At 38.6% G+C, this 25,810-nt stretch overlaps 1 protein-coding gene across 2 annotated transcripts in view; it reads left to right on the top strand.

Moving 5' to 3' along the window:
- Nucleotides 1-25,810, top strand: part of P130cas (Serine_rich_CAS and FAT-like_CAS_C domain-containing protein p130CAS) — a 62,377-nt gene that overhangs the window by 20,549 nt on the left and 16,018 nt on the right. Inside the window, exons 2-3 of one of the 2 annotated variants that reach the window (XM_077423621.1) lie at nucleotides 16,048-16,194; nucleotides 19,285-19,434. In XM_077423621.1, coding sequence (XP_077279747.1) covers nucleotides 16,048-16,194; nucleotides 19,285-19,434 — 297 coding nt within the window. Of the gene's footprint in view, nucleotides 1-16,044; nucleotides 16,195-19,284; nucleotides 19,435-25,810 lie in introns of both variants that reach the window. The other variant, XM_077423620.1, reaches the window with a different exon arrangement.

The following is a 25,810-nucleotide window of genomic DNA, read 5'->3' as shown; positions in this document are numbered from 1 at the left end:
GCGTGTAAAAAAAGTATATGCGCCGCGCGTAAACCGTACTGGTCTCTCTCATCGCTGAGCAATTAAGTGAAATCTTCTTATGGACATGACGTCAATATTAATGCTTCGAGAATAATTAATACGTTACATATGTTAATACAGACATCCTTTATATAAAAATATGCATAAAAATTTTTCACAAATTATTTATTTCGACATAACATCAGCTTTTACATTTTTTATACCTTATCTTAATTTAACATTTGGATCTTGTAGTTTCAATTTGAGGGCTTTCAAAATGTTCAATTTTAAAAGGCATACACATCAGAACTATTCCAACCGCATCACTGATTGCAATAGTTCTAGATTATCTTGCATACTTATTACAGATTTTACTAATATTTATTATCGAGAGTTTCCTATTATTTATCATTACATTACAATATCGATATCGAGAGATTGAGAACATAAGATAAAGGTGATATAAGTCGTTTACCACCGTATTGAGTTACTGAAGGAATGCGGGCGGGCAGAAACAGAATAAAAACTCTCACCCTGAGAGGAGAGAACGAGAGAGCAGAGAGAGCGAGAGATCTCAAAGAAGATAAAAAGCCGACGGAAACGGCACGGAATCGATACGGCAATGGCGCGTCATCGCCATATGAGGACCATGGCGAGACCACTGCAATGATTTTTATGAATGCAATCCCTATGCTCCTTCGGAGGACATGACAGCCGATAGGCAGCGTCAGATCTATCCGCCGTGGCAGTGCGATTTTAATGGAACATCTATCTTGATTTTACACACGATTTACGCCTCTCGTTCGACGGCTTCGGCGACATTTGAGCGGATCTCTTGTTCGCTCACTCGCATATCGCCGATGTACCTTTAGATTACGACGTTGGAGTGTCCTTACAGTGATCGGTGCAATCGGTTCGACCGTGAAAAAGTGCCAGAGAGGCTCGATTCTCGAATTTATTTTCGCAAGAGAAACGCATGCACAAATTCTGCTCTTACAGAAAAGTTACAAGTCGATTGGCTATATCGCATAGCTTTTAACCAATCAACTTGCAACATTCCTGTAAGAACAGTATTTGCGCATACGTTTCTCTTGCGCGAATAAATTCAGGAATCGAGTCTCTAATAGCAGAAGTTGAAACGCATGCTCTCGCGAAGACTATTGTTTTCGTCAGCTGTTTATTTGTAAAAATAAATTACGATTATTATATTACTTAGATATGCAGATGTTTATATAAAATAATTCTCTGTCGAATAATCGGCAAATGTCTTTTTTTAGCATATTGGACGCATCGCAAAAAGTATACGTGCAAAAATCGCTCGAGGTCGTACGCTCACTCGGCATTCGCGGAGTGTGCGAAGGGTTAAAATAATACCTGTGCATGTGTCGTGCCCGTATATTATACCGGCGCATTCGCACAGAGATTCCCATGCATTTTAACGACTCCCGCGATCTTTATGCGAATGAATGCCGGGCGCCATCGATAATTTGAGGGTGCATGGACTGAGTGCTCGCGCGCAAACAAAAGGTAACGCGGAATATGCATCCGGTAGGTGTGCATCCGCGTGGGATTTCCATTTCCTACTCGGTTATTTGCGAATGTCGTCGATCGTTCGACGAAATGCATTTGATATACGTGCGATGGAATGAAAATGTGACGGGAGAACGCGAATATTTTTGCCGTCGCATCGCGATGTAGGTACTTCTATCGAAAAAAAAGAGGACTTTATTCCATCCCCGTATTGGATTACATTACATGTCCATGTAATAAACGGATACTGCTTCTAATGACATGTCATTTTTGTAAAATGAGATTGCATAGAGAGAGAATTTCTAGAAAAGGTTTATTTTAGTTTATTTTATAAAACAAGGTAATGACATAGTTTTGCAAGATCAAGATAATTATGGTGTAAATTTCAATGGACATTACTCCATAAAATAGAATATGTCTATATAAATTTTTAATTGGAAATTTAAAAAAAGTTTTAAAACTTGAAACAGTAATTGAATAATTCTATGAGATTGGGGATTATGTAACACATTATACTCCGTTTAGTTTATTTACTTGCTTCGGATGAAAAAAACAACGAGTTCCTTTTCTGAGGATTTGAACACCAGTTTAGCCATGTGATTACAAAACGTAATTGTTCTTGATTTCTCCAAGGATTTGTATTTTTTTTTCTTCTGTCGACACACGAGTCAAGCCGTTCAAAATTCACGAAGAGACGAAAATGCGTGTGTAACACAAGACACACGTGGGTGGTCGTCGGAGCTCTCGAGAGGCCCTTGAAACAACCGCTTACAGGGCACTGCAAGTTTTCTGTAGAGCACAATCTTTCTCAAAACTATCAGGTCAGATATTTCCATTCTTATTCACTTCGTTCTGGAAGGATATAAGGGTAGACGAATAAAAAAAATGGAAAGTGACTGAAGACGAGTGGATAGGGAATATAAAAAAATCTGCCAGATGTCAATTATTTATTCATAAAGCGGAATCTTAATGTTACTTTTATTTTAACAACTCTAGTAACCTTTCTCATTCCCAGAACCGATTGCATCTTTCTGAATATATTTTGCTATTATTATAATTCTGATCTTCTATAAAATCTTCTTTTGTGATAAATCTTAAACATATTTATGCACGATCTTTTTGCAGCAATGTAGAATTTTAATGTCCTATCGCTATTTAATATCCTTGATATTTTTTAATATCTCGAGCCTACAAATTGAGATAAAGTAAAATCGGTAAAATTAGTGCGCAAGATTCGTATGACAATTAATCTCTCAGTGTCGCGCGGAAAATAAAGCAAAAAAAGTTACTGTATATCATGCATTTAATACAACAGTCGATGGTTGGTTGATATTATCACGCTCTTACCACGTGCGAACCAAATGTTACGTCCTGCCACTCACACACTCTGGTGCTCAACCTTCAGTCTCTAGGGCCAGTTGTCATTCATGATTTCATATCTCCGCAACTGTGAGAAATCTGATAGTCGGAAACATGACCGGTGGAACGTTGATGGCGATACGTGTTGCACGAAATTAAACGAATAGAGATGGTATAAATTCACGTGAACTCCACTAAAATAAAATGAAAAGAGAATTAAACTTGCGAGTGTTTAATTCCTAGTTTGATATACCATTTGAACGAGTCGCGCAAACTGTAATCAGTGACATAATTTGCAACAGATATATACGCGAGATTTATATGACTTCCGCGTTGTATAATTACTCGCATATATATCTAGTTATTTTATGAATCTAAATGAAACCCCAGGCATTTTAATCTTTTTTGGAACTACTTTCCGCGTGGTTATTAAATCATATATCTGTCGTAAATATTACGTCCGTATTTCAAGCATCGAGTATAATTGGCGTTGCTATTTAGCTTTTCTAAAAATTTATAATAATCACTATTATTGTCGCGATATGTGCAAGACGAGGGTTATGCACGCATCCGTTGTGGACGCGCAGCATCCTTTCTTAATCGCGATAGGAACGAGCAAAAGGACCGACGACACTCCGCGCGGCCCTTGCAAATTGATTTGGGTGCAGAAACTGGTCTCGTAAACTCGAACCGGGCGTTTCAGAGACCGGATGCTCTTAATGATCGGCAATTTCAGCGTACGTTACGTGAGAAAGCAAGTTTTATCGATCTCGTGTGCGCGTGTATTCGCGAGCGATCGGCACCGACTTTAGGCGTATTTACGTCGCGATTGTCGATAAAAATGTGTATATTTATCACAAGAAATTACATAAGTTGGAAACCAAGATTTGCGAATACAACCTGATTTCTCACAATTATCATTTAAATCTCACGAAATCAGCGACAATGTAAGAAATTTAATTAAAAACATATATAAAACTTATATGTATGTATATTTGAGTAATAATTTCTCTCTTTCTAATAATTTCTCACATATATTATATATTTTTGTTATGGAAGACCCTTGAACAACTACCATAAAACTGTAGGATATACAATCACGTCTCGATGTTCGTTTATTCTCGTTATGAACGTCTGGGATATCCACGTCAGGTTTGTCTTAATGTACCTGTCGATATATCGTAATGAAATTTCATCGCTCATCGCGAGATACCTCTCGAGAGACTTATATATCTGCCCATGAATATTTACACGCCGAGATGTATTCCTGCCGATTTGTAATTCAATCATGACGAAAGATTTTCTTGGGAGGAAAACGCAGCTTTCGGGAAGATGCATTTTCCAAGCATTGAATTTATCACCATTATTCACATAAGATGCCATTGATGCTATTCAGAGTGAACAAAAAATAAATTCAAAAAAATCAGATACTAATAGATTTTTAATAAGTAAATAATTGTAGATATTATCTAATTATTAATTTGTCCAATTATTTATTCTCTTTGATATTTATTATTATACAATTCAATTATTTTTTATATAGGTATAAGTACATATTAAATTCATTTCCTATACATGATGGTCATCAATAATTAGATATTCATATCTTCTCTCTTAATTTTTATTGATAAACATTGATATAACTTCAAGTTAAAATATTGTCTCTGTCGATTAATAATAATCTAACAATATTCTTATTTTTTCCATGTACGTATATAGACACGTAGACACACGCATACACGTACATAGCAGTAGTACCAATAATATCGCGAGTAAAGAGTTGATTTATCCGGAACTGGCACAACGCCGCTTCGTGCGCAAATCAAGTATCAAGATGACAATTTACATGAAACAAAACGAGCATTGACGACGCTGCTAAATATTTCAGTTTCTCGAACGCAACGGGAACGTGCTTAAACCCTCGCGTTCCGTACACCCTCGTTTAAAAAGTGGGCACGAACAGGGACACTTCAGAGTAAGGATCTCGGTCTTTTATTGCCACCACGCGAGTAGGGGGAACAAGCGAGCGCGGATAAAAGCGAGAGGACTCTCGATTATCCATTCGTCCTGAAGGCCTTCACGTTTTCGGCATAATCGACCGTTCTGTTCTATTCCTTTACCGTCCCGCCTCCTCGCAGGATGCACGTGTGAGGTGTGCATCTATGCATATTTATGAGGTATCAGTGGCCGTCGAACAAATTGGAGGCTGGGGTACCTAATCACGTCCAACGCATATACGTGGCGTGATTCTTAACGTTCGCATCATGATATGGGAAATCGCTAACAGCATTGTTTTATGCAAATTTCTCTTCTTCGGAAACACAGTTCTAATCATCTGCTTATAGAATTATTTTCTTCGTGGGTGGGAGAGGATTACAATGAGATTCGTTGCGCCATTACTTCGTCATAATTTATCGCGTTGAATTTAAAGCACTCGACAATCTCACGCTTTTCTTTTGTTTTATTTTGAATAAAAATTTTCAGAAGTATAGGAAAGATACATTTTTAAAGCACCCTTGGCTGCGTTCCAAAATTCATTCTGGGTAACTAAAATCTATAGTTTACGTATACTATAATATAGCATTTTAATTAACTATAGTGAATTTGGGAACGCAGCCCCTTGAGGTTGTAAATCGATCAATTAACTGTGCCGGTAAATTAGAACGACACGTAATTTAAATGCTAAATGATACGAACAATTTCGAACTTTGTCATCTCGATGATTCGTTGATGAAATCGCGACGAGTCATTCAAGACCGCAAGACGCGGCCCTCGTCCACGTCATACATTTAGATTACACGACGATTTATATATGCGTGACGCCCTGTCTATGGCTGTATCGATCACGGCCCAGTCGTAGTCTCGTTAAACGCTCTCGCAGCGGCTGCAATTATTGGCGGACACGGCCCGCTCTTTCATTATCGACGAAAAGTGGCGCCCGTTGAATCCGGAGTCTCTCTCTCTCTCTCTCTCTCTCTCTCTCTCTCTCTCTCTCTCTCTCTCTCTCTCTCTCTCTCTCTCTCTCTCTCGACTGTATCTTCAAACTTTACACGAGTCGGTAATTGCATCTCCAAGCGAATCTCGAGACTGTAGATTCTATCTCGAGAGTTCGAAGTATACCTATAATAGCATTTAGCGGATTATCGATGCTAATACTCCACTGAAGTTGCCGTTTATTTTGTAACGAGCGCGATAATCCGAAAAATTCGCAAATTGCAGCGCGACAATAATACTTATATACGTCTTATACAATTTGTAGTGGATTTATTTCGCAGGTGACAGATAAATTATAGTTTTATCGGCTCGTTGACGTCATATTCTATACAACATCTGTTCAATGGCATTACAAGTGTTAGATTATTAAATATAATTGGAATATTTAGGGGCGAAACATACATTTTGATGAGATTACGGTCATATAGTCACGTACGCCGATTTTAAAATTACGCTGGTAAAATTAGCATGCAGCGTTGACGATGAGTCACCGAAGACGTCAAGAATACATCGTGAGCGGAGTGGAGCGGGATTGCAAGAAGAAAAGCCGAAGAAACGACGAAGCGTTCGAGATGAAATTAATTGCCGCTTCCGGCCGGCGGACTTCCGCCTAAAACATCAGTCATAACGAGTTAGTATAGTCGTCGTTTCGTGCAACTCCGCCAATCTTAGATCTTTCATAAAATGACGTGTTAGTCATGGTCAATGAATTGTTAATTGAGAACACGTGCTTCTCTATTGCGTAACCAGAGGCTTCCAAGTAAGTCCGTATCTTCTGTTTAGTTTCAGCCGCTCTTCAATCGAGTCTATTAAAGACGTTCCGCGAATCGTGTCTTTTTCTTAAATTTTATAGATAAATTTTCTCCAATATCTTTTAAATAGAAACAAGTACAATTATTTTTATATAAAAACATTTTTTACCTTGTATTTCAATGCGATATACTTATGACTTTAGTTTCAGTTTAGAAAATTGTTTTTGATTCATGGTTTTTAAAGACATTTTCTTCATAAAATCCAGATAAGGATTTTCTAGAACATTGGCATTTTACTCGATACAATTTTTATTAACGTAACATATTAAACACAAAAGTTCCACGTCTTTTTGTGGTTTTTTTTACCGAACAGGAACAAAGGGTCTATTTGCACGACATTGCGGAAGAATGACTTACAAGAGCGTCATTTTTCCAGCTTGCCCCTCTCACAAAGAAGACTTTGTCTCTCTCGCAAGATACTCCAAATAAATATAGCCCAAAGATCGGATGTCGGTGCCTGTTGGCACCTCCAAGTCCCATATCTCTCGCACGAGATAACGCTTCTACCTTATAATTTTTGAGCCAATGTATAAAAGCTGATGTTTCGAATTCCCCCCCCCCGTATCTTTCTATCTGCAAATTATTCGAGCGATTTGAAGTTAAATTTATCTTATAACGAGGATTTGAATACCTTCTCCAGCAACTTATTAATATTTAACTTTGAACTTTCTATATGACTAATCCTTGAATTAAAATTTTATTGAAATCAAGTCTATTAAAATTCAGAGTAAAATAAAGTTTTATTATCTATTTTCACGTATATTTTCATTAATTACCTGCGAAAGATGTATGCTATTGTTAAATCTATGCACAAATTATTCTTGAAAATTAGATAGAAACTGAATTTGCAGATTATAATTTCCAAATTTGTGATTACGGATGTGACAATCAATCGCCCGCAAAATTCTGCATTCAGATTCAAAATTAGATTAGCCCTTTTAAAGATGTTTAAGAATTTTATTTAAATCGCAATGAAATTATTGTTGGAATTATTTTTGCTCCAACTAAAACGCTCCAAGAATCTGTGCATAAAGAGAATCGTGGCCTATCATCTGCTGCCTGGTTTATCTCTTCTTGTACTTGATATCTTTGCAATCGCGATGTGTTCTCGGGTTACTCTTAACCACGCACACGGTTTATCTGAACAACAGACGGAGATAAAACCTCGGTAAAAAAGCACAAGCCGATTTTACAATTAGTGGAATACGCGGAGTACCGTTTCTCTGTTTTTTCCTCCGCCTCTCACGTAATTTCTGCAACCACGCGCCGACAAAATGTTTCAGAAAGTTCGTGAACGACGTCGATCCTACGTTAGACACGTGTAGCTTTTTTCTGTTGAATTGTAAAATTAGTAGGTAATTTAATTTTGTATACATTGTTAATATAGTACTTAATTCCGTATTCGGTGGCGTAATACTTTCTTATCTCTACGTTCTAAACTTGTGTATAATGCTTCTTCCATTTCTTAGAAGCGCATACAATAAAGCGATTCATTTTTCGCGCACATGCCTCAGTGTTGTTGTTAGAGGGATGAATCGAGTAAGCACGTCGACTTCGTATACCGCGAGCAATATTGCTTCGATAGCTTATTATTCACTTTCTATGACTTAGGAAACGCGTTACGTTTTAAGTGTACTTGCACATATAATCTTTGTGCAAACGTCGGTTGAACGAACGGCTAGCAACGAGTCGCTCGTCGAGATCATTCATTGGGGATTATTCGTCCACCAATCAAACAATCTGTTCGTCCCATTGTGCTCGCTTGATTTTATTGCTTTCATCAGATCATCGCGTGACCGTTTCGCCCATTCTCGCGCTAGTTCGCACTAACGCCTTCGGGACATTTACGATAGTCATAAAAATCTATCATTATTTTACAACGCGTGAGGGAGTATATATGTACTTTTATAAAAATGTTTTATCACTTCCACAACGTTTTTCATCCGGGAATTATTCCAGAAATCATATTATACAATGTTCCATCGTGAGAAACACTATAATACGATCAATTTTGTTTGAAATTGCATTTTACATAATAAAGTTGCCTTGAATGATTTTTAAAAAATATTTTTGTCGCATAAAATGTGGAAGACAAGATTTTTATACTCGAGAATAGTACAAGATATTTTGTAAATATCTCGATTGGATTAAAGTAAAATATATTTGAACGTTACTATGATTCTACATTGACCTACCTTTTAAGTGTAGCCCTTATAGAAGTGCAGGAGAGAGAGGCATGATTCATAACTTTATCAATAATTTCATGTTATATTACTGCACATTATTAATGGAAACTATCCGGCTCGTTATATAATTTCTTAATCAACCTATCAATCAGACATAGCTATGCTCATATGGATGATCCATCAATTCCATTTTGATCAGCGGTTGGCTTATCAGCCATATCTGCGGTAACCTATCGATTCATCATATAATTAGAGTAGCGAATGTAGAATAGCTATAACACCAGCGTGCATAATTACGTACAAAACAATCTTGATATTATTTTCTACTTCCATGTATAAAATGATACTAATATATCCTCTTCAACATTGAATATATTAATTTGGTATAGTTAAACGGCCTGACTGGCAAGTTTTATTAGTATATCACAACGACGTTTCGACCACTAATTTGGGTCCTTTTCAAGTTATTTTAACAATGATGGATCATTGTGCGTCAATTATATAAAATTCGTGGCGGGTCGGAAAAATACGACGGTCTCATGTGAAGGCCGAAAAACTAATGAATATATTATCAAAATTTGTAATTACTATAAAGTTATGAATTGAGGTAGAGTGTTCTTTTTTTCTGGAGGTAGCGCACAGTCGCTGATCATGTCTCATTCTCCTCTTTCGTCATTACCAATTTTGAAAGATGTGTAAAGCAAAAATTAAATATTAAATTATTTAAGAATGTGTCTTAACCGGATTACTCAACGATAAAAATTCACCGTCAGTTTTCTGTTAGGCGTTAGATAAACGAAGGTAACGAGCGGAAGGGACGCGCGCTTTTGACGAACTCGCTCAGCCGGGCGGCTCAGGATAAGATCAATTCGAGCTTCCGTCGCGCCCGCCGCCAGGCGGGAATTGAATTATGCAAATGCTGCGTCCCGTAGCCTCCGTCCAGTCCCGTGTCGAAATTTCCGGGGATCGTGTGTGCCGTCATCGGTCCTTCTTCACGCCGCCGGCGTAATCACGGAGGACCACCTCCTGTCGCGAGCAGAAGGTATACCGGCGTTGTGACAGGATGCCTCTCCATCCGCTTGAATTATTCCGAGATTCTTGTTATCGCGACGCCGAGGCACAATGCGAAACTAATCCGAAGCAGCGAGACCTCACCCGAAAGATCGCCCTCCCTCAATTCAGAGTGATTTAATTCTCCGCGTGATCCTCGTAACAGGATGCATCCGGAATCAACAGCGTCCCTTTCGTTTACGAATCATCTGATCAGCTAGCCGATATCTTCTTCCAACGAAAATATCAACTTTCAGACTTTTGTAATTTCTAGTATTAAATATTTTAACGAAGAGTATAAATATTTATCCCCAATATACCTATATATATCTGTATCTTACAATTAGAGGTAAAGAATCGTATCTCCAGTTTTTGTCAAAATGGAGTTAATACATTTTTCAATGTATATACCCAGGAGCTTAAATTGTATAATGACCAAGAGTTATGTCTACTATGTTACTAGTTCCTAAGATACAATGCCTAGAAAAAGTCGTATTTAAAATTTTCATAGTGCTTAATTTTTAAACCAGATACAGCGTGTTATTGACAGTTGTACTATTCAAAACATGTGAGTAAAATTACTTTATTGGAAACTCAATAAATCAACTCTTGCGACTTTTATTTTATATCTATATAAAGAAAAATATATTATTTCCCCGTTTAAAACTTTAAACCTTGTTTTCTCTGAATTCATAATAATGGAGATACGATTCTTTATCTCTAAGGTACAGATCTACATATATGTATATTTTTTGTAGTACTGATTTTCTTGCATTACAATGTACTGTATCGTGCTAAATCGCTATAACAAAAACACTGTATTGATATCACCAAGATCTCACGAAGAATAATTTCTATACGTAAATAGCGTCGCGAGAAGCTTTTTACCCCGCGACTCCGCTTTTCGCAGTTCTCCGTGCACGCGAGTCATCCAAATGCATGCACGAACGGGTTGACGCCCCCCGCTGTGCAAGTCGAATCGCCACCGCTATTTTCACACCAACGCGATGCGACACGGCGCCTTCGCGTGCACCACGCACGCCCATTGACATCGAGACGCCCGCGATTATGCGTGCGTCCATGCGTGCGTGCGTGCGTGCGTGCGTGCGTGGGCGACGAGTGCGTCTGGCGTGGCGTAATTGTCGCGTCGTACACGCGCACGTTCCTCATTAATCAATCGTTTTCGTCGGTGAGGGACCCCAAAAGAAAAACCGCCCGCCGCCGGTTTAATATAACTTCCCCACGTGCAGCCTTTCATTTTCCGGAGGCCAGAAAACTACATCGACTCGCTCGTTCTTCATTCACGCACGGATTTGCCTCGTAATTACTCGCGATAATGTTTCAACCGAAAAGCTATTTCGTCTTTCCCTGCGAACTTGACAGAAACGAATTTTTTCGGCGATGAGTGACCAGATAAGGTTTGATATTACTCTCATTTGCTGGACGTCTCCTATTGTCTAATTATTTCCACTTGAATCTGAAGGATTGTTCGTCTTATGTTATTTCACGTTTGATAAATCCGATAGAATAAACGTCAAAATCTAAAAAATGATAAGCCTAAGAGACACTATATAAGCAACACAGTTTCCGCCAGGAGCTTCAATTCGACTAGCACAAATGCAACGTCAAAAGAGAAACTTTTTCGAAAACATGTTTATTTGGATCCGTCTTGATACCTCGATGTATTTGGAAAAGCTCTGAAAACGATTTCATTGTTTTCTCGAATTTCGATAAAGATTGCTCCGGTGCGAGCTCCGGTGTGTTTGTGTAACTATAAGATATCACTCGAGTTCGAAAAATCGAAGTTGACACAGGCGTGCTTCCCCATGTTTCATTTACACATGATTAACTGAATCGTATTATTCGCGCTACGCGCACTTCGACGAAACGTTAACCCGGGCATTACACGCGAGTAACACTTATAGACCCTTCATAGTACGTGCCACTGCTTATAAGCTACTTGTAATTGGATTACAGACTTACAGAGCTCTCGTACACTCTGACGCAAAAATACTATCCTGCGTTTTATGTGATATTCGTGCTTTTAATTCTGGTTAGGTAAATATATTCATCTTTCAAATTTTATACAGAGCACCGCGGCAAATTATCATAAGTTGAAAAAAATTTTAGGAACTTGTATATATCTACTAATAATATAATAATATTTAAACAAAATTAGTTCCTAAATTTAAGATGAAAAATTTAAAGAGATTAATTTCCCAGAGGAATCAACAACATCAGAAATGATTCCGGTATGTTACTCCGATAAGTAGTTCCAAAAATGTGTCACAAATATTTCTCGTTAGAGTAATAACGAGCAATAATGTCTAACATTTTATATTATTTGTGTTTACAAGACAGCAATTCATTGTAATAACGTTGAAAGTATTTCTGTGCAGTCAGCGAACACATTAACTCATTGTTGGCGAACTTACAATAACCAGTAATGCCGGTAGTAAAAAAAATCGGAGCCACGTAACCGGAACGATACTTCATCTCCTTCTGAAACGGCACGTGTCTACAAAGCGGTTTTAACCCTCCGCAAAACATGCTCCGTTGAACATGGTATTTGTATAGGGCTACTTACCTATGATGCACGTGTTCGGATTGCGTACGCGTGCAGGGAGATGCGGGCTAGTAAATACCCTTTCTAATTTAAATTTCAAAATGGATCGTCATTAAAAACTGTATCGAAAAATTTGATGTGCCGTCTCATTAATGCTCTTCCGTTCTTGGCATATTCTTTAGGTTTCTATATAATCATTCAAATAAAATACAGTATATGTAATTAAGTGAAATCAAAGAAATGCAAAAAATGTGTATACTTTAATATTGCTTGAATTTAGAAATTCATAAATCTTTTTGATTTGTGCACTTTTGTAATTTGTTTCATAATTTAAATGAGTGTATTTATATATACACGCTAATTTAATGTCTTTAAATAGTAAGTTTTTTCAGCGATAAACGTAACGTTTGCGCGTAGCGTCGATCGTAATTCGATCCAATTTCGATCCTGTCAGCTCGGTCCCTTCCAATCGAATAGATGTGATTATTCCTATCGATGGGATTATGCAAAGGAGCTAACACGAACGGCGAAGCGTGCTTCTCCCTCGATAAAACGGCTTGATGAATCGAGTTAGTCGTGCGTGAATCATTGAGCGATCACTTTTAAGCCTCCGGTATCGATCAGTTAAATGAAAGACTCGGAGAAAGAATGCGTAGCGAAAGCAATTAATTGCATTTCCCGCGACGCATTCGAAACTTTATTACGTGTAACCGTGAATAACCATTTTGACTTCGTTTCGGAGTGTTCTCTTGATTCAACAATGACAAACGCAGATGCTCTTTTTTACTCCAAACAATAGGAAGGCTGCGTAAATACAGCCTCCGATAGCACTGGCCACCCTTTTCGACCAGAATTTTATACGCAGCCTATCCAACGCTCGTCGCTTTTGATTTCAGTCTGCACTGTCATCAAAATGAAATTTTGAATGTGCAGTGTCAGCGAGTTAAAAATTTGATTAATATTAACGTTTTATTACAATATTTTACACCAATAAAGTACAATTATATGTCGAAGATAAAATTAAAGTCGAGTTTTTCTCTTTACCAAATTTTGTGAGAATTCTAGTTTTAAATTTTATGACTTTATTTACTTTATATAAAAATTTGAGATAAAATTCTATAAAGTGAAAAAAAATTTATTATAAAATCTTTTTTTAAATGAAATATATTAAATAAAGAATATATATATTACACGTTTTTTTTATCAATTCTACTTTAATATAAAATTCTATTAAGATATATAAAGTTTCTCCTTTAAAGTGTATTTTATATTATATACTATATTTTATACTTTACACATATAAAATCTGTCTTCTACAATCGAAAACAGTATGCGGTATGTTATTAATTTAAAACAAACTAGACATACTCCTTAGTAGATTACAAAAAAGACATTGTTCCATAAAATCTGATGTAGACTACCTCAATCTTTGAGCGCTTTGGCCAGGCGCAACTGTGCCTGGGAGAAACTTGTCAGTGCAAAGGTCGTAAGTGCATATTGTACCTGCGCGTCTGGCTTTAATGTTCACCACGGACGAGCGTCCTTTTATGGCAACGAGTCCTTTCGCGAACTGCATTCTTGACGGGCTTTCCATCGCGTTCACAGCGTACAACCTGTGATGGCTCCAAAAATAGAATCGATATATAGGTATTCGGTCCACATACAATGAACTTGAAATATCAATACGGATAAAGAGATATAGACGAGAGATAGAGATAGACTTCACACGCGTAGGTACTGATAGATACGCAGATAGGGTAGGCCTATCCCTCCGATTGGAACGGAAGGACTAGCATGACTATTATCTAAGAAAAATCGTTTTTGAAAAATAAGCTGGAGAAAGACTTGTTAAAATACCCAGGTAAAAATTAACATCTTAAATCTTATGAATTATTCTTTAAAAAGAGAAAGCGAATTTTGTTTATTTCATGGAAAATTTGAGAAATTTATTTTAAATAAATTTTTTAATTCTTCTTTAAACTTTTATTCATTTAAAGACGACGTGGTATACGCATCTTCAAATATTTGAAACTTTAATTAGTATTAAAAGATATTTAATTTAGGACTTATTAAGAGACACTTTGCATAGAAAATTGAGTTTCTATTTACAGCACTGCTTTATTCCTGTCTTGTTTTGAATTGTTTATCAAAGCGAGACCATAAATAAAAATAGAATAAGAATGAACTTTGTTATGAATGAATGAATTGATCGATTTATTATCAGTGAATAAAATTGTATCTTAGTTTATTCAAGAAAGTTAAATTCTATCTTTCTGCTTCAATCATTGTTATTATATCAAAACTTTTACCAACTTTCTCTCCTCTAAATATTTCTCTCTCTTATTTCTAATATTTAATTAATTACACGAACAACTTCCTTTCCCATAAAATTTCTCCCCGAACACGAGCATGCATATCTCCCTTTCGCTTAAATGCACCGCGTTAGAACGAATTATCGCCACCGCGAGAGCTCGATTTTCCGCACGGTCTTCATGGAAGTGCAGGCAATTACATTTAATAGAAGCACCCGCGCTAATGATCGTAGCGACGCGTTAATTCCGTAGCGACGTCGCCGCGCCGGAACTTTGCCGAAGATCGCGTATGACATCATCGTTTGCCATAGCGATGAGGCGAGTGGACGAGAAAAAAAGCAAAGAGATGAGGAGAGAGAGAGAGAGAGAGAGAGAGAGAGAGAGAGAGCGCACGCGGTCGACAGCGTCATCCAAGGCGCTTCAATTGAGCCCGTTTGAGAGGGAGGACATTGCAGACGACCGCGACGGGCAGATCTCGTCGCAGCAGCTTCCTCGTAAAACACACATCTATCGCGCGCTGCACTTCGGGGACGTGATCGCCGTTTAAGTGATCGTTACGTCTCTTCTCGGGCGGGCGGAACAACGCCGGGACAGACGAGATCTCGCCGCCGTCGCCGTCTCTCGAAATAGACGCGACAGATGGACGAGAGCGGAGGGGTGGGATGTGGTGCTAGGATTTTATGGATTTAAATTGGCCAAAGGGCGCACTCTGTGCGAGCCGAGGCGGCGCGGCTGCGTCTGCTATATATTGCGTGCCCAATTGGCGCGCGCCTGGAAACCACCGGCTCGTTGACTTTTCGAATGAAACCAATTGCTTCTGCGGCACCGATACGACGACGTGCCATCTGCCCGCAATACGGTATCGCACGTCCGCCGCCGCGCCGGCCGTGTCGAAAGTGTCGAGTCAAGAGACGCACGCGGGGTGTGTTCACGAGCGGATATCGCGGCGTTTGTCGCGAGCGCTGAGTGGAGAGACGTTGGCGAGGGAATCGCGATGCTCTCTCGGTGGAACTTGTCGCACACGGTTTTTGCACAGAGACGATCGAGACACAAATGATATTAGAAATATTGATTTATTGACAATTGCTAATAATAAAAGACTAAAATCGCGGACGTACCGTAAATCTCTCCATTTTATTTCACTCGACGGTATCTTTTCCATCAACTTCCATTGTTGTATTCCATCTGTACTTTCTGTCTTCATAGTATTTTTTTTTTTTTTTTATGTGTTGCAGCAGAAATGCGTGAAAGCGCGAGCTCTGTACGACAATATCGCCGAGGCGCCGGACGAGCTGGCTTTTCGAAAAGGCGACGTCCTCACCGTGCTGGAGCAGAACACTGCTGGTCTTGAGGGATGGTGGTTGTGCGCTCTGCGAGGTCGACAGGTAGTTATTTTAAAAAATATAAAATTTATATCTACGGATTTCTCTTAAATAGAACCCTCGAAAGCTCGAGATCTTGATGAAATAGCGTAGAAAATTCTTATATAAGTTCCGCGAGCTTCTATCCCGAATAAATTTATCTGTGGGTTACAATAAAGTAATCAATTTTATCAATAAAGAGTATATCAATTCTAAAGATGATCAACTCGTCGGTTTTACCTTATCTCCATATCTCGCGACTCCGTCCGTAAATATCGAAATTCTATCCGATTACATTTTCCAATTACATTTTCCGCTAATCGAAAACGCGTATTATGCGACTGTGTAATACGCATATGAAACTTCCTCTCGTGTTTCGGAATTCCGGCTTGTGTCTCCCATTAGCCGTGTCTCTCCTCGTTCTATTACGTTCTAATGGAGTTTATCCGTCGTACTAACGAAGAGCACGCGTCGGGTACTTCCACATACGTTACTAACTCGTATTATCTATGCGCGACTTTGTAATACATGAGGCATAAGACCAGATCCAGAACGAGACTGTCTTTCTCTCTCTCTCTTTCTTTCCCGAGAGAGGCGTTATTATCGCGAAAATAGGACGCTCGACTGCGATGCTCTAGCTTCGTGAGCTCCGCCTTCGGGCTGATGCCATGCAGACATGACTGTGCACAGACGTGATTATTAATTATTAAGAATCGCCAATACGCTCGTTCAATTAGAAAGGTGGAAACGAGAGAACAAGAAACAAAAGAAATTTCTCCCAAATTACATGTATATAATTTTGTCAATGTAAATTTTGTCAATGAAGCTGCCGCAATTCAATTGCAAGCGCGTAAAATCTGCCAGAGAATTTGTTATTAACCCAAAATCCTCAATTGTGTTAAGTAATAAAAGTCCAGTGTGTGTACTTTCTGTCTGTGCCAATTTAATAATTGTTTCATTCCGCTTTAATTTCATAATTTTCTATCTCGCTTGTGTGATTTCTCCGCTTGTTGAATGCAAATTCATAATAAAGATTCAGAGCATATATTTTTAGATTAAAAATCTGATTTTTTATGAGTTTTATTTTTATTATATTTATTACTTATTACACGTCTGTTTTTTTATTTTGAATAACATATAACTCCGTTGTCCAAAACATCTTCCGCATTATTATCTTGCGCTATTAATGTTTCGTTCCCTTAATTTTATATTTCATTCTCGACGGCTTCAATCAAAAGAAAGCGAGTTTATCTCCAGCGGCAACAAAGCTGTCGTCAGCTTCTACGTACAAGTGCTTCGCGTGCACGAGGCTGCTTATGCCTCGGCTTATGCACATCTGTATAATGCATAAGAGCCGATGCACCAGAGCGGCCCCGGAGGTTCGCGAGGTATGCCGAGGCAACGTTATTATCGCGGAAATGGGACTAACGATCGTGCATTGCAATTACCTTCGATTTAGCAGTCTCAGATGTCTGCGATACCAGGCATCGTAAACAGTTTTGCATTACTAACTGAGCAGTACTCTTGAAAACAGAAAGAAAACTCATTATTTAGACATAAAGATTTGCAACGATTCGCGATAAAGAAAACACATAATTGTCTTTGAAACTATACTAAAAAAATTTGAACTGACGTTAAACGCTTCGTATAATGATTAATTCAATTTTCAAACTGACTAATTGATTCTTCTGTATCGCGGTTAATGTTTTGAAAACTTCGCGAGGTCATCTCCGCGTTCGATGTAACACATATGTCGGCCCTCGAATCGGGGTCGTCGGGCAATCTCCTCGCTGCACTCGTCGATTTGATCGAACCACTTTTCCTGAAATGATTTTCGTTTGCCGAAACACTCGGCTCGTCGTTGTTATCACCGACAGACGTACGATCCGTTTCGATATATGTGTACGGCGGTAATTGAGAGTAAAGGCAATGTGACGTGGGTAGAGGATGATTGAATGATACGGTCTCTTGGATCTTTATTGGAAACTGAGAACTTCTGACGTCGTCGGAATAGACTATCGCTTAGAGCTATCGGTCGTATCAGCGGTTTGTGGGTCTACAACGGATATAATTTCCGCGACCTATTGGTGAATTGGGGAGTCGGGTCCTTTTTAGCGAGAAATTCGCCACTCGATCGTGAAAGCTTAATTAGAATTAAACTTTGATTCTATCAATATCAGTTATATCAACGCTTCTGCTTCGATTGCATTTGATGGAAATATCGTAAAGACCAATAATGCTCAATTTACGAAAAGATTGTGATGGAAACTCGCTTTACAAGCATAACGAATTGCTGATTCGCGAAATAAAAAATAGACAACTCGCAGAGATTCATATTCTTTATATTTCTTGCATGTTTTTCCTCGCGTTTTTTTTCTGCTGAAAAATTTGTAGGAAACCTCATCAGGAGTCTCGACAAGCATTACCAAATCCGAAGATCTTAACGTGTTGGCGACATTAGTGCCATTTCGCCGAAAATGCATACCTCTCGAGATTTACGAGTTACAACTTCGTAGTACTCGAGATAAACGAATGAGTTACGCGGCATGCATCACTCGGTGGCAACCCTCGTTCCTCAAGGCGCGGCGCAACGGAGGATGTAACGTTTATTTTCGTCTCGATCTCACGAAATTACACAAACTGGCGACGCATTCACAGATGCCTAATTGGGGCTTGCTCTCGCTCAAGGGTCCTCCCCGATGCATGCGAGTGGACCGAAAAGCTATATCGCGTATTTTCAGAGAAAAAATACTAGGCGAATGTAAAAGTTAAAAACAGATAAATAAAAATATAACAGGTTATAAGTAACAATAATCAGAATTTATTTTTATCTGACTTTTGAAAGGTTCGCGATTAAAGGAACTCTAATTTTTAACTCAATTAAACATCTTCTTGTTAAGTAAGAAATAAAAAACATATAAATTTGTTGAATATATGTAATTGGACTAAAATACCGGAAGTATAATAATATGGGATTCTTATCTATAAGGAAAAAGTGCGTTGAATTTTGTTCAGTATATATATATAATGACAGAATATACGCGATTAAAAATTTATTCGTGCGAAGCGTCGGAGCCGAACTGTTGTTACGTTATTGTACTTTTTTTTCCCTAGGGCATCTGTCCAGGAAATCGATTGAGGCTTCTGGTTGGCCAATACGATACGGGGGGTTGTTTGGTCGGCAGCAGGGCCGACCTAACCATCGCAGAGGACGGCATACAGAGACACGGGAAAAGGCGTAGCTGGCACGTACAGCCCAACAGGGTGAGTTATTTGAAACTATTCTCAAATTGCACATATTTTGAACCTAATACACGTATATAATGGACTTACATGTATGTAGACGTTGCACTTCGCGCGCCTATTTCCATTCTTAAATCGCAAGCGGATGTAGATTCTATACGTTGCTGCGTACGACGTTTCGTACATTACTGACTTAGTCTTCGTCTGTTTCTGCAAATCGATATTTATTATTAAAATTAAGATAAACTAGAATTACATCAAAAGCTATCTTGTAACGTACATAAAAGAATGTACGAATAATTGCAAAACTGATTTAATTATCAGAGATACAAAAAAGAGTTGAATATAAAGTTTCGTATATAATCGTATATATACCAAAATGTAATGCTCATCCATTAAGCATGTCTTCAGAAAGTCGCAAACAGTTATTTATTACGAATTTCATGATTTTAACTTTATGTTTAAACGCGAGTTTTTTTACGGCCACAAAAAAAAATTTAAAGGATTCGTACGAACACATGATTATGATTACATCCTACGACAATCATTTTTCCATACCATGTATTTGAATGGCATACCTTGCTTGTATTTGATTTCATCGGCCCAACAGCTGGCTTCTCGAATTAATATATCCGCGATTTGAAAAGGCATACGAGAGCACACACAAGGAGACTCCCTATCGATCGATCATTTGTAAACGCAACTGTGGACAGGGTTTTCCAAACGCAAGATATCTCCTTGGTCCATAAATTTGCCTTTTTTATATATTTAATCAATTGTATTTGTTAACAACAATTTGCTATTTTATTGATAATCTTTCCAATTTGTTTTAAATTATCATAAACGTACTTATGGATTAGACACGCAAGAATTCACTAATCGATTGATGAGGATCAATCTTTGTAACATTTATTTTTCGCGGTTTGAAAGTGCAACCGCACAACGAATAATAAAACAAGTTACAAATAAAATAGTCGATTATTATTAATTGGAAATATTTCTTTGAAATAACTGAAAATTTGATTATCGGAAAGGTAATCTTGTTTTGAACAACGCCGCGCGTATAAATTTTGTTGAACGATAGAATTTCTTTGAAACGAAACGCTTTGTTGTTCATCCACGAAGAACAAATCGACATCTAAATTATTCCTCTCGCATAGCTGTTACGTAAACTCTCTTTATTTCCACACAATCGTGTATCGCGCTTTGATTTGTCGCGGGTGCAACAGTCAATTCTTTATCAGCGCGCCGGAGAGCTAACAAAACCACGAATATTCGTGTTACCTTCCTGATTTTTCTGTCCGACCAATTATATCGGTTCGCTGGTTTGGAGAATTGGGATTGGGAGACCCTGTGCGCCGCGGAATTGACAATGACGCTCAGGCGACAGTTCATTGTGCCCCGTGATCGTGGGGGGGCCGACCTTTTACATTCGCCCCCACATTCGCTGAAACGGGATCTGTCAAAATCAGCTGACTGCCACTTGGTTCGTTCGGCTCTTCTGGAGCCGTCGCTGCGTATCTGGCTTCGTCGCGGTTTAACATCTGCCACTGACATCAATTCGATTAAATGAATACGGTCGATTAGGGCGTTGAGTTTGTCCACTACATAGCGTTGAAGCGAAAGTAATTGCCTTTGTATAGAAAAATTTTGCCAATTTCCCCCGAAATTGGTATAGGTAATATAAACGTATATAAAGAAAATCCTGATTTATTTTAGCGCATTACAGTAATTTTATTAATTCTGCTATACAATTACTTTATAAAATGTAAACATTTTTCTAAAAAAAAAAAAATGCTAAAAATCGAGAATTTGGAAAATTATTTTATCTTTTATTCTTTTAAATTAATTTTTTGTGATTGTAACAGATTATTTCACTCTGTTGTATTATTCTGTAATACTGTATGTACTTAATGATACAAAATTTTAATTCAATTTCTTCAATTTAATTTCTTTTTATTCTAATTTTGGTTTAACATCAAAGTTTATACTTATTTTCAAATCTTTAGCCATGTAACTTTGTTATAAATCAATGTATTCATAGTCGCAAAATTATTATTATTTAAATTTCGCAATACGTTCGTCTCGAACAATCTCTGGATGTCTCGAGACTTGGTCTGGTCTTTAGCGCAATGTATTTCGGGATACTATAGAGCGCGTCGGAGACGGTCGGCTTCCTGTCGGCAGTTTCTCGAGCTCTTCTTGTTTCCTAGTTAGTCTGCCAGGACTTTTTGCTCCGCGCGATCTTCACGGACGAACATCCGGACACATCTCCGTTGTCGTCTCGTCGCAGTGTGCATCACGCATGTGTGTTTCTACGATAGAAATACAACGCTGTCGTCATCGTCGTCGCCAGGGTCAACGTAACGCGAATGTGCTTTCCTGCATCAGCTACGTCACATGGGTGACTGCGCTGAAAAGCGAATATTTGCAGGTGACACGAGAGAGATTCAGACTTGGTTGTTCATGATTGTGTTTACTGGATTCCAGCATTCTTTGCTTTTTATTCTTTTCTCTTTTATAATTTTTTTGTTATCTCCTTTTTTTTAATGACAACGAAATATTGTGTAATTTGTGAATTTTATGTAAAGTCAAAGATTAAAGCAAATAGTTAATGTGCAAATCTGATGCTCGATGTTAAAATCTCACGTATATACGGTATATAAAGTAACGTATAATTTATCGTACTGTGTCACAGCAAACTTGGGGGCTAATAGCTTGTCTAATTTCAACATAAATGTATCAAACAATGCATTTTAAGCGAACGCATCAATAAATCGCAAAAAGAATATTGCATATTCCGGCATATTTACGATCGAATAACTCCATGAATGTAAATTTCTCAGCTCGAGAGAACAATCGATAATTACGCGATGGGTCTTCACGAGCGTCTCACGGATGCGACAGGTATTACCACCCTTTACAAGACCACCCCAATCTCCACCTTCCCATCCACTCTTCCAATCCGTTGCAACAGTGGCATACCGTCGCGTCGCGTCGCGTCCCGAAGCGATTTACAAGAAGCCCGTTCTGCTGAATGCCCTATACAAGGGGCTACCTTTTCAGACGCGAAGGTCCGCGGCTGTCCTTATATGTCCGCCGATTCCGGACAATGTCCACTTTCTGGCGTCTCTACTCCTCTGTTTCTCTTCTCCGCGCCGCCGTGTCCCTTGCAACGCGATGTGTATATGGGAACACACGCGCGCGCGCACGCGGTGAGGTCCCATGGAGTCATCTCGGTGGAATGTCTGGGGCGGTTAGGGCTCAAAGAAGAGCGGACGCGTTTCATCCCGCGTCTGTGTAGTCAGTGTACATCCACGAGTTCTCTTCCTCGGTCGCGTTACCCTCGCACTCCTCTTCCGTCTTTCGCCGACTACTCCCGACTTCCGAGAATAGCTCGTGGTGCACGTTTTTATGTGTTAGAAATCTGCGAGACCGGGCACTTCTCTCCTGACAGCGGCTAATCCGAGTCGTTACACGAAACAACTATATAAATCAGTGATAAAACATATGTACGTTAATTCTGTCCTCCTGAAATTTTCGAATATATACTTATTCATCTTTTATTTCCGCGAACACGTTGTTTCAAATATATAATTCTTTTCATTTGAAATATGTGAATCTTTTAATAAATGTTCAACACACGTGATGTGATAGATTTATTAAAGAAGTACGTTTCATCAAGATTTTGTGCAGCAGTAAAGCTTTAGTAAAGCATTAGTGAAGCATTTTAGTAAAGCTTTTTCACTAAATTTTCAAAAAAATGTATTTTGTTTTTAAACATAAAAAATCTGTGTATTTATGCCTCTCAAAATCGTTATATTAAACTAGATATAGATATTCCTCAATATATTTTTCAGAGCATTTTTTATGCTTCGGAGAAAGCGAATGCTATTTTTTGATGCATTGGTTGTGGTAGTTAACTCCCACACAACTATGTTTAATTTATATCGAGAAATTTGCATTGCTAATTGTTTATGAAAACGAGATCTTTCGTGGTATCTACTATCTATATTCTGGCTGTTGCGAGTATTTAAATTCGCAGATGCACACACGAGGAGAAACACGAACGCGTGCAACGTAGGCGAAAGGAGCTTCGTGCGCCAGTGATGTTAACTAGAATAACCAGATCGTGGCACGTTCGACTGCCTCGGGTCTGTAACTGCCAGTGACGTATGAAATACGAATCCGCGAGCTCAATGCGCGACAAGTGCAACTCGCTCGTATTTCCGCGTGGGCGGTGAGTGCAGACGCGATTTGGAAATTCCTCTTACGATAAATTCCAGTCAAATGTTTCGCCAGCATCAAAAGGATCGAAAAAGTCGTTTGTAATAAATTTGAGATAAAATCGCCGATATACAATTTATTGAAACGCAGAGAGGGAGGGAGGGAGGGAGAGAGAGAGAGAGAGAGAGAGAGAGAGAGAGAGAGAGAGAGAGAGAGAGAGAGAGAGAGAGAGAGAGAGAGAGAGAGAGAGAGCAATGTCAAATCATGCATGTGAAACGAATGGAATAAAATCAAATGGCTATTGTTCAAATTCGCGACGTTAACTTTTGCCTTATTAAAGCACGAGTCGTAATTAAAAGAGCTTGAAAAGGCGCGGATCCTCGGATACCTTATACTTTCGCATCGCAAGGATAATTCTGCGCGAGAAGAACACGAATGCGAAGAAGAACCGGATGCGGTGTTCGTCCTGCAGCAGCTGCCTGCCTCCAGGGGACGTTCCTGTCATACCTTTCGCTTTGTGAGAGCGCAAATTGTGGCGCGATAACGATATAGCGCGCGAGGGAACAGAATGATCTCCGCTCGGGGCGCGAATGCTTCTCGTGGCCGCCATTGGCGACGGCGAGTAGACAAACCGCACCGTTGTTGCACCGGCTGAAAATGGCATGGACGAGCTGGTTAGGAGGAGGTGGTGGCAAGATAGCGGGTACGGTAGACAGGCCTGCTCGACGGATACCGAGGAAGATTTACTCTGTTGGAGTGTTGAGACAGGAGTTGCCCGCGAACGTGGGCCGAGCCTGTCTTTAACGGCCGTTATCAATGAACTGTGAAACTCGCGTGGGATTATCCACTCGTTCTTGACGCTTGCGAATTTCTGATCGCAGACCGGTCTGATTTTTTAAATCAGTTTTTTTTACAGCATTTTTACAGCCGTGAATTAAGGCCGTTTTCGTTTATTACTCCGATTTCTAAGGCGACTTTACGCTGATCTCTATCACTGTTGATCATTTTTATCTAAAGAGCTCGAGTAATCTAAATTATTCCGCTTTAGCAAGATTGTTAAATTAAAATATCATCTTTTTATGCAAAATTATATATCTTATTGGTCCTTTAAACTCAGAATAAATGAGGACGAAAACTATAAAGACTTATTTCTGCTCGAGAAATTCTAGAGGAAAAATATTCTTGAAGAGAAACATTGCGTTAGACCCAGTCAAAGACCCGACTTCAGGAAAATGCGCCCTATTTCGTAATGGCTTCCAGGAAATCGCGTCGAAGTCACGTTGTTATCCCCTTCGTTGCGCCTATGAGGCGAGCAAGAGTTGCTCGCGCCTGTTAACTTTTTCATCCCGTATTTCTGAAAACGATCACGCGTGGATAAGTTGTCCGATCCTGTGAACTATATTTAAAAAAGTTTCCTCTCTCCCCGAATTTTTCCGAGGAAAAGTTTCTTGAAAAGAAACACCACGGGCGCGCTCGTTCGACTCAAAGACTTGCCTTTCGAACGATACTTCTCGCCCTCTTTCGTAATGACTGCCACGGTAAACGCGTTGAAGTCACGCCTCAACTCTTTATCACATCGTGACACGCCTAATTTGTTCTTTCTCATTAACTTTCTCACTAATGACAAGCTATTCCGCTCGATAGTAGTTCTATTGTTTAAAAAAGCAAAAGGTTCATGCGTATTGCTGATAGAGATAAGTAGTGAATATATCGTTTACTTGGGTCATTGATTAATTAGAGCAACCGTTTATTTGAGACAGCAGTTTTGAAGGACCGGTCCAGAACATTCTATTTTTAATGTTCTAATTAATCAGGATTCTGCATATTTATGAGTTTTTTATATGATAGTTACTAAAACTGTAAGATGATATGACAGATATATACACTGTTAAATTTGTAGTGTTAAATTATACTCAATTTGAGTCATTTTTAACCATTTCTATTAGTCGCCACTGTTCCTACTCAATATGTCGTTAGTAACTGAAATAATGTTAATTCAACTAAATCAACGGAGTTAAAATAATATTGTTTCGTATTAAAATAATAAATTTTGACACACATATATGGCAATTTAAAATAGCAAAATGTTATTTGACTCAAGTTATTGGTTCAAATTTCATCTTTTAATATTTAACAAGCGTATTATATACTGAATTCGATCAATTAAGTC

The sequence above is a fragment of the Temnothorax americanus genome, unplaced genomic scaffold (genome assembly GCF_048541705.1).
Source record: "Temnothorax americanus isolate GAGA-0224 unplaced genomic scaffold, ASM4854170v1 Scaffold8, whole genome shotgun sequence".
Taxonomy (NCBI): domain Eukaryota; kingdom Metazoa; phylum Arthropoda; class Insecta; order Hymenoptera; family Formicidae; genus Temnothorax; species Temnothorax americanus.
This window is presented reverse-complemented; position numbering and strand designations above follow the sequence as displayed.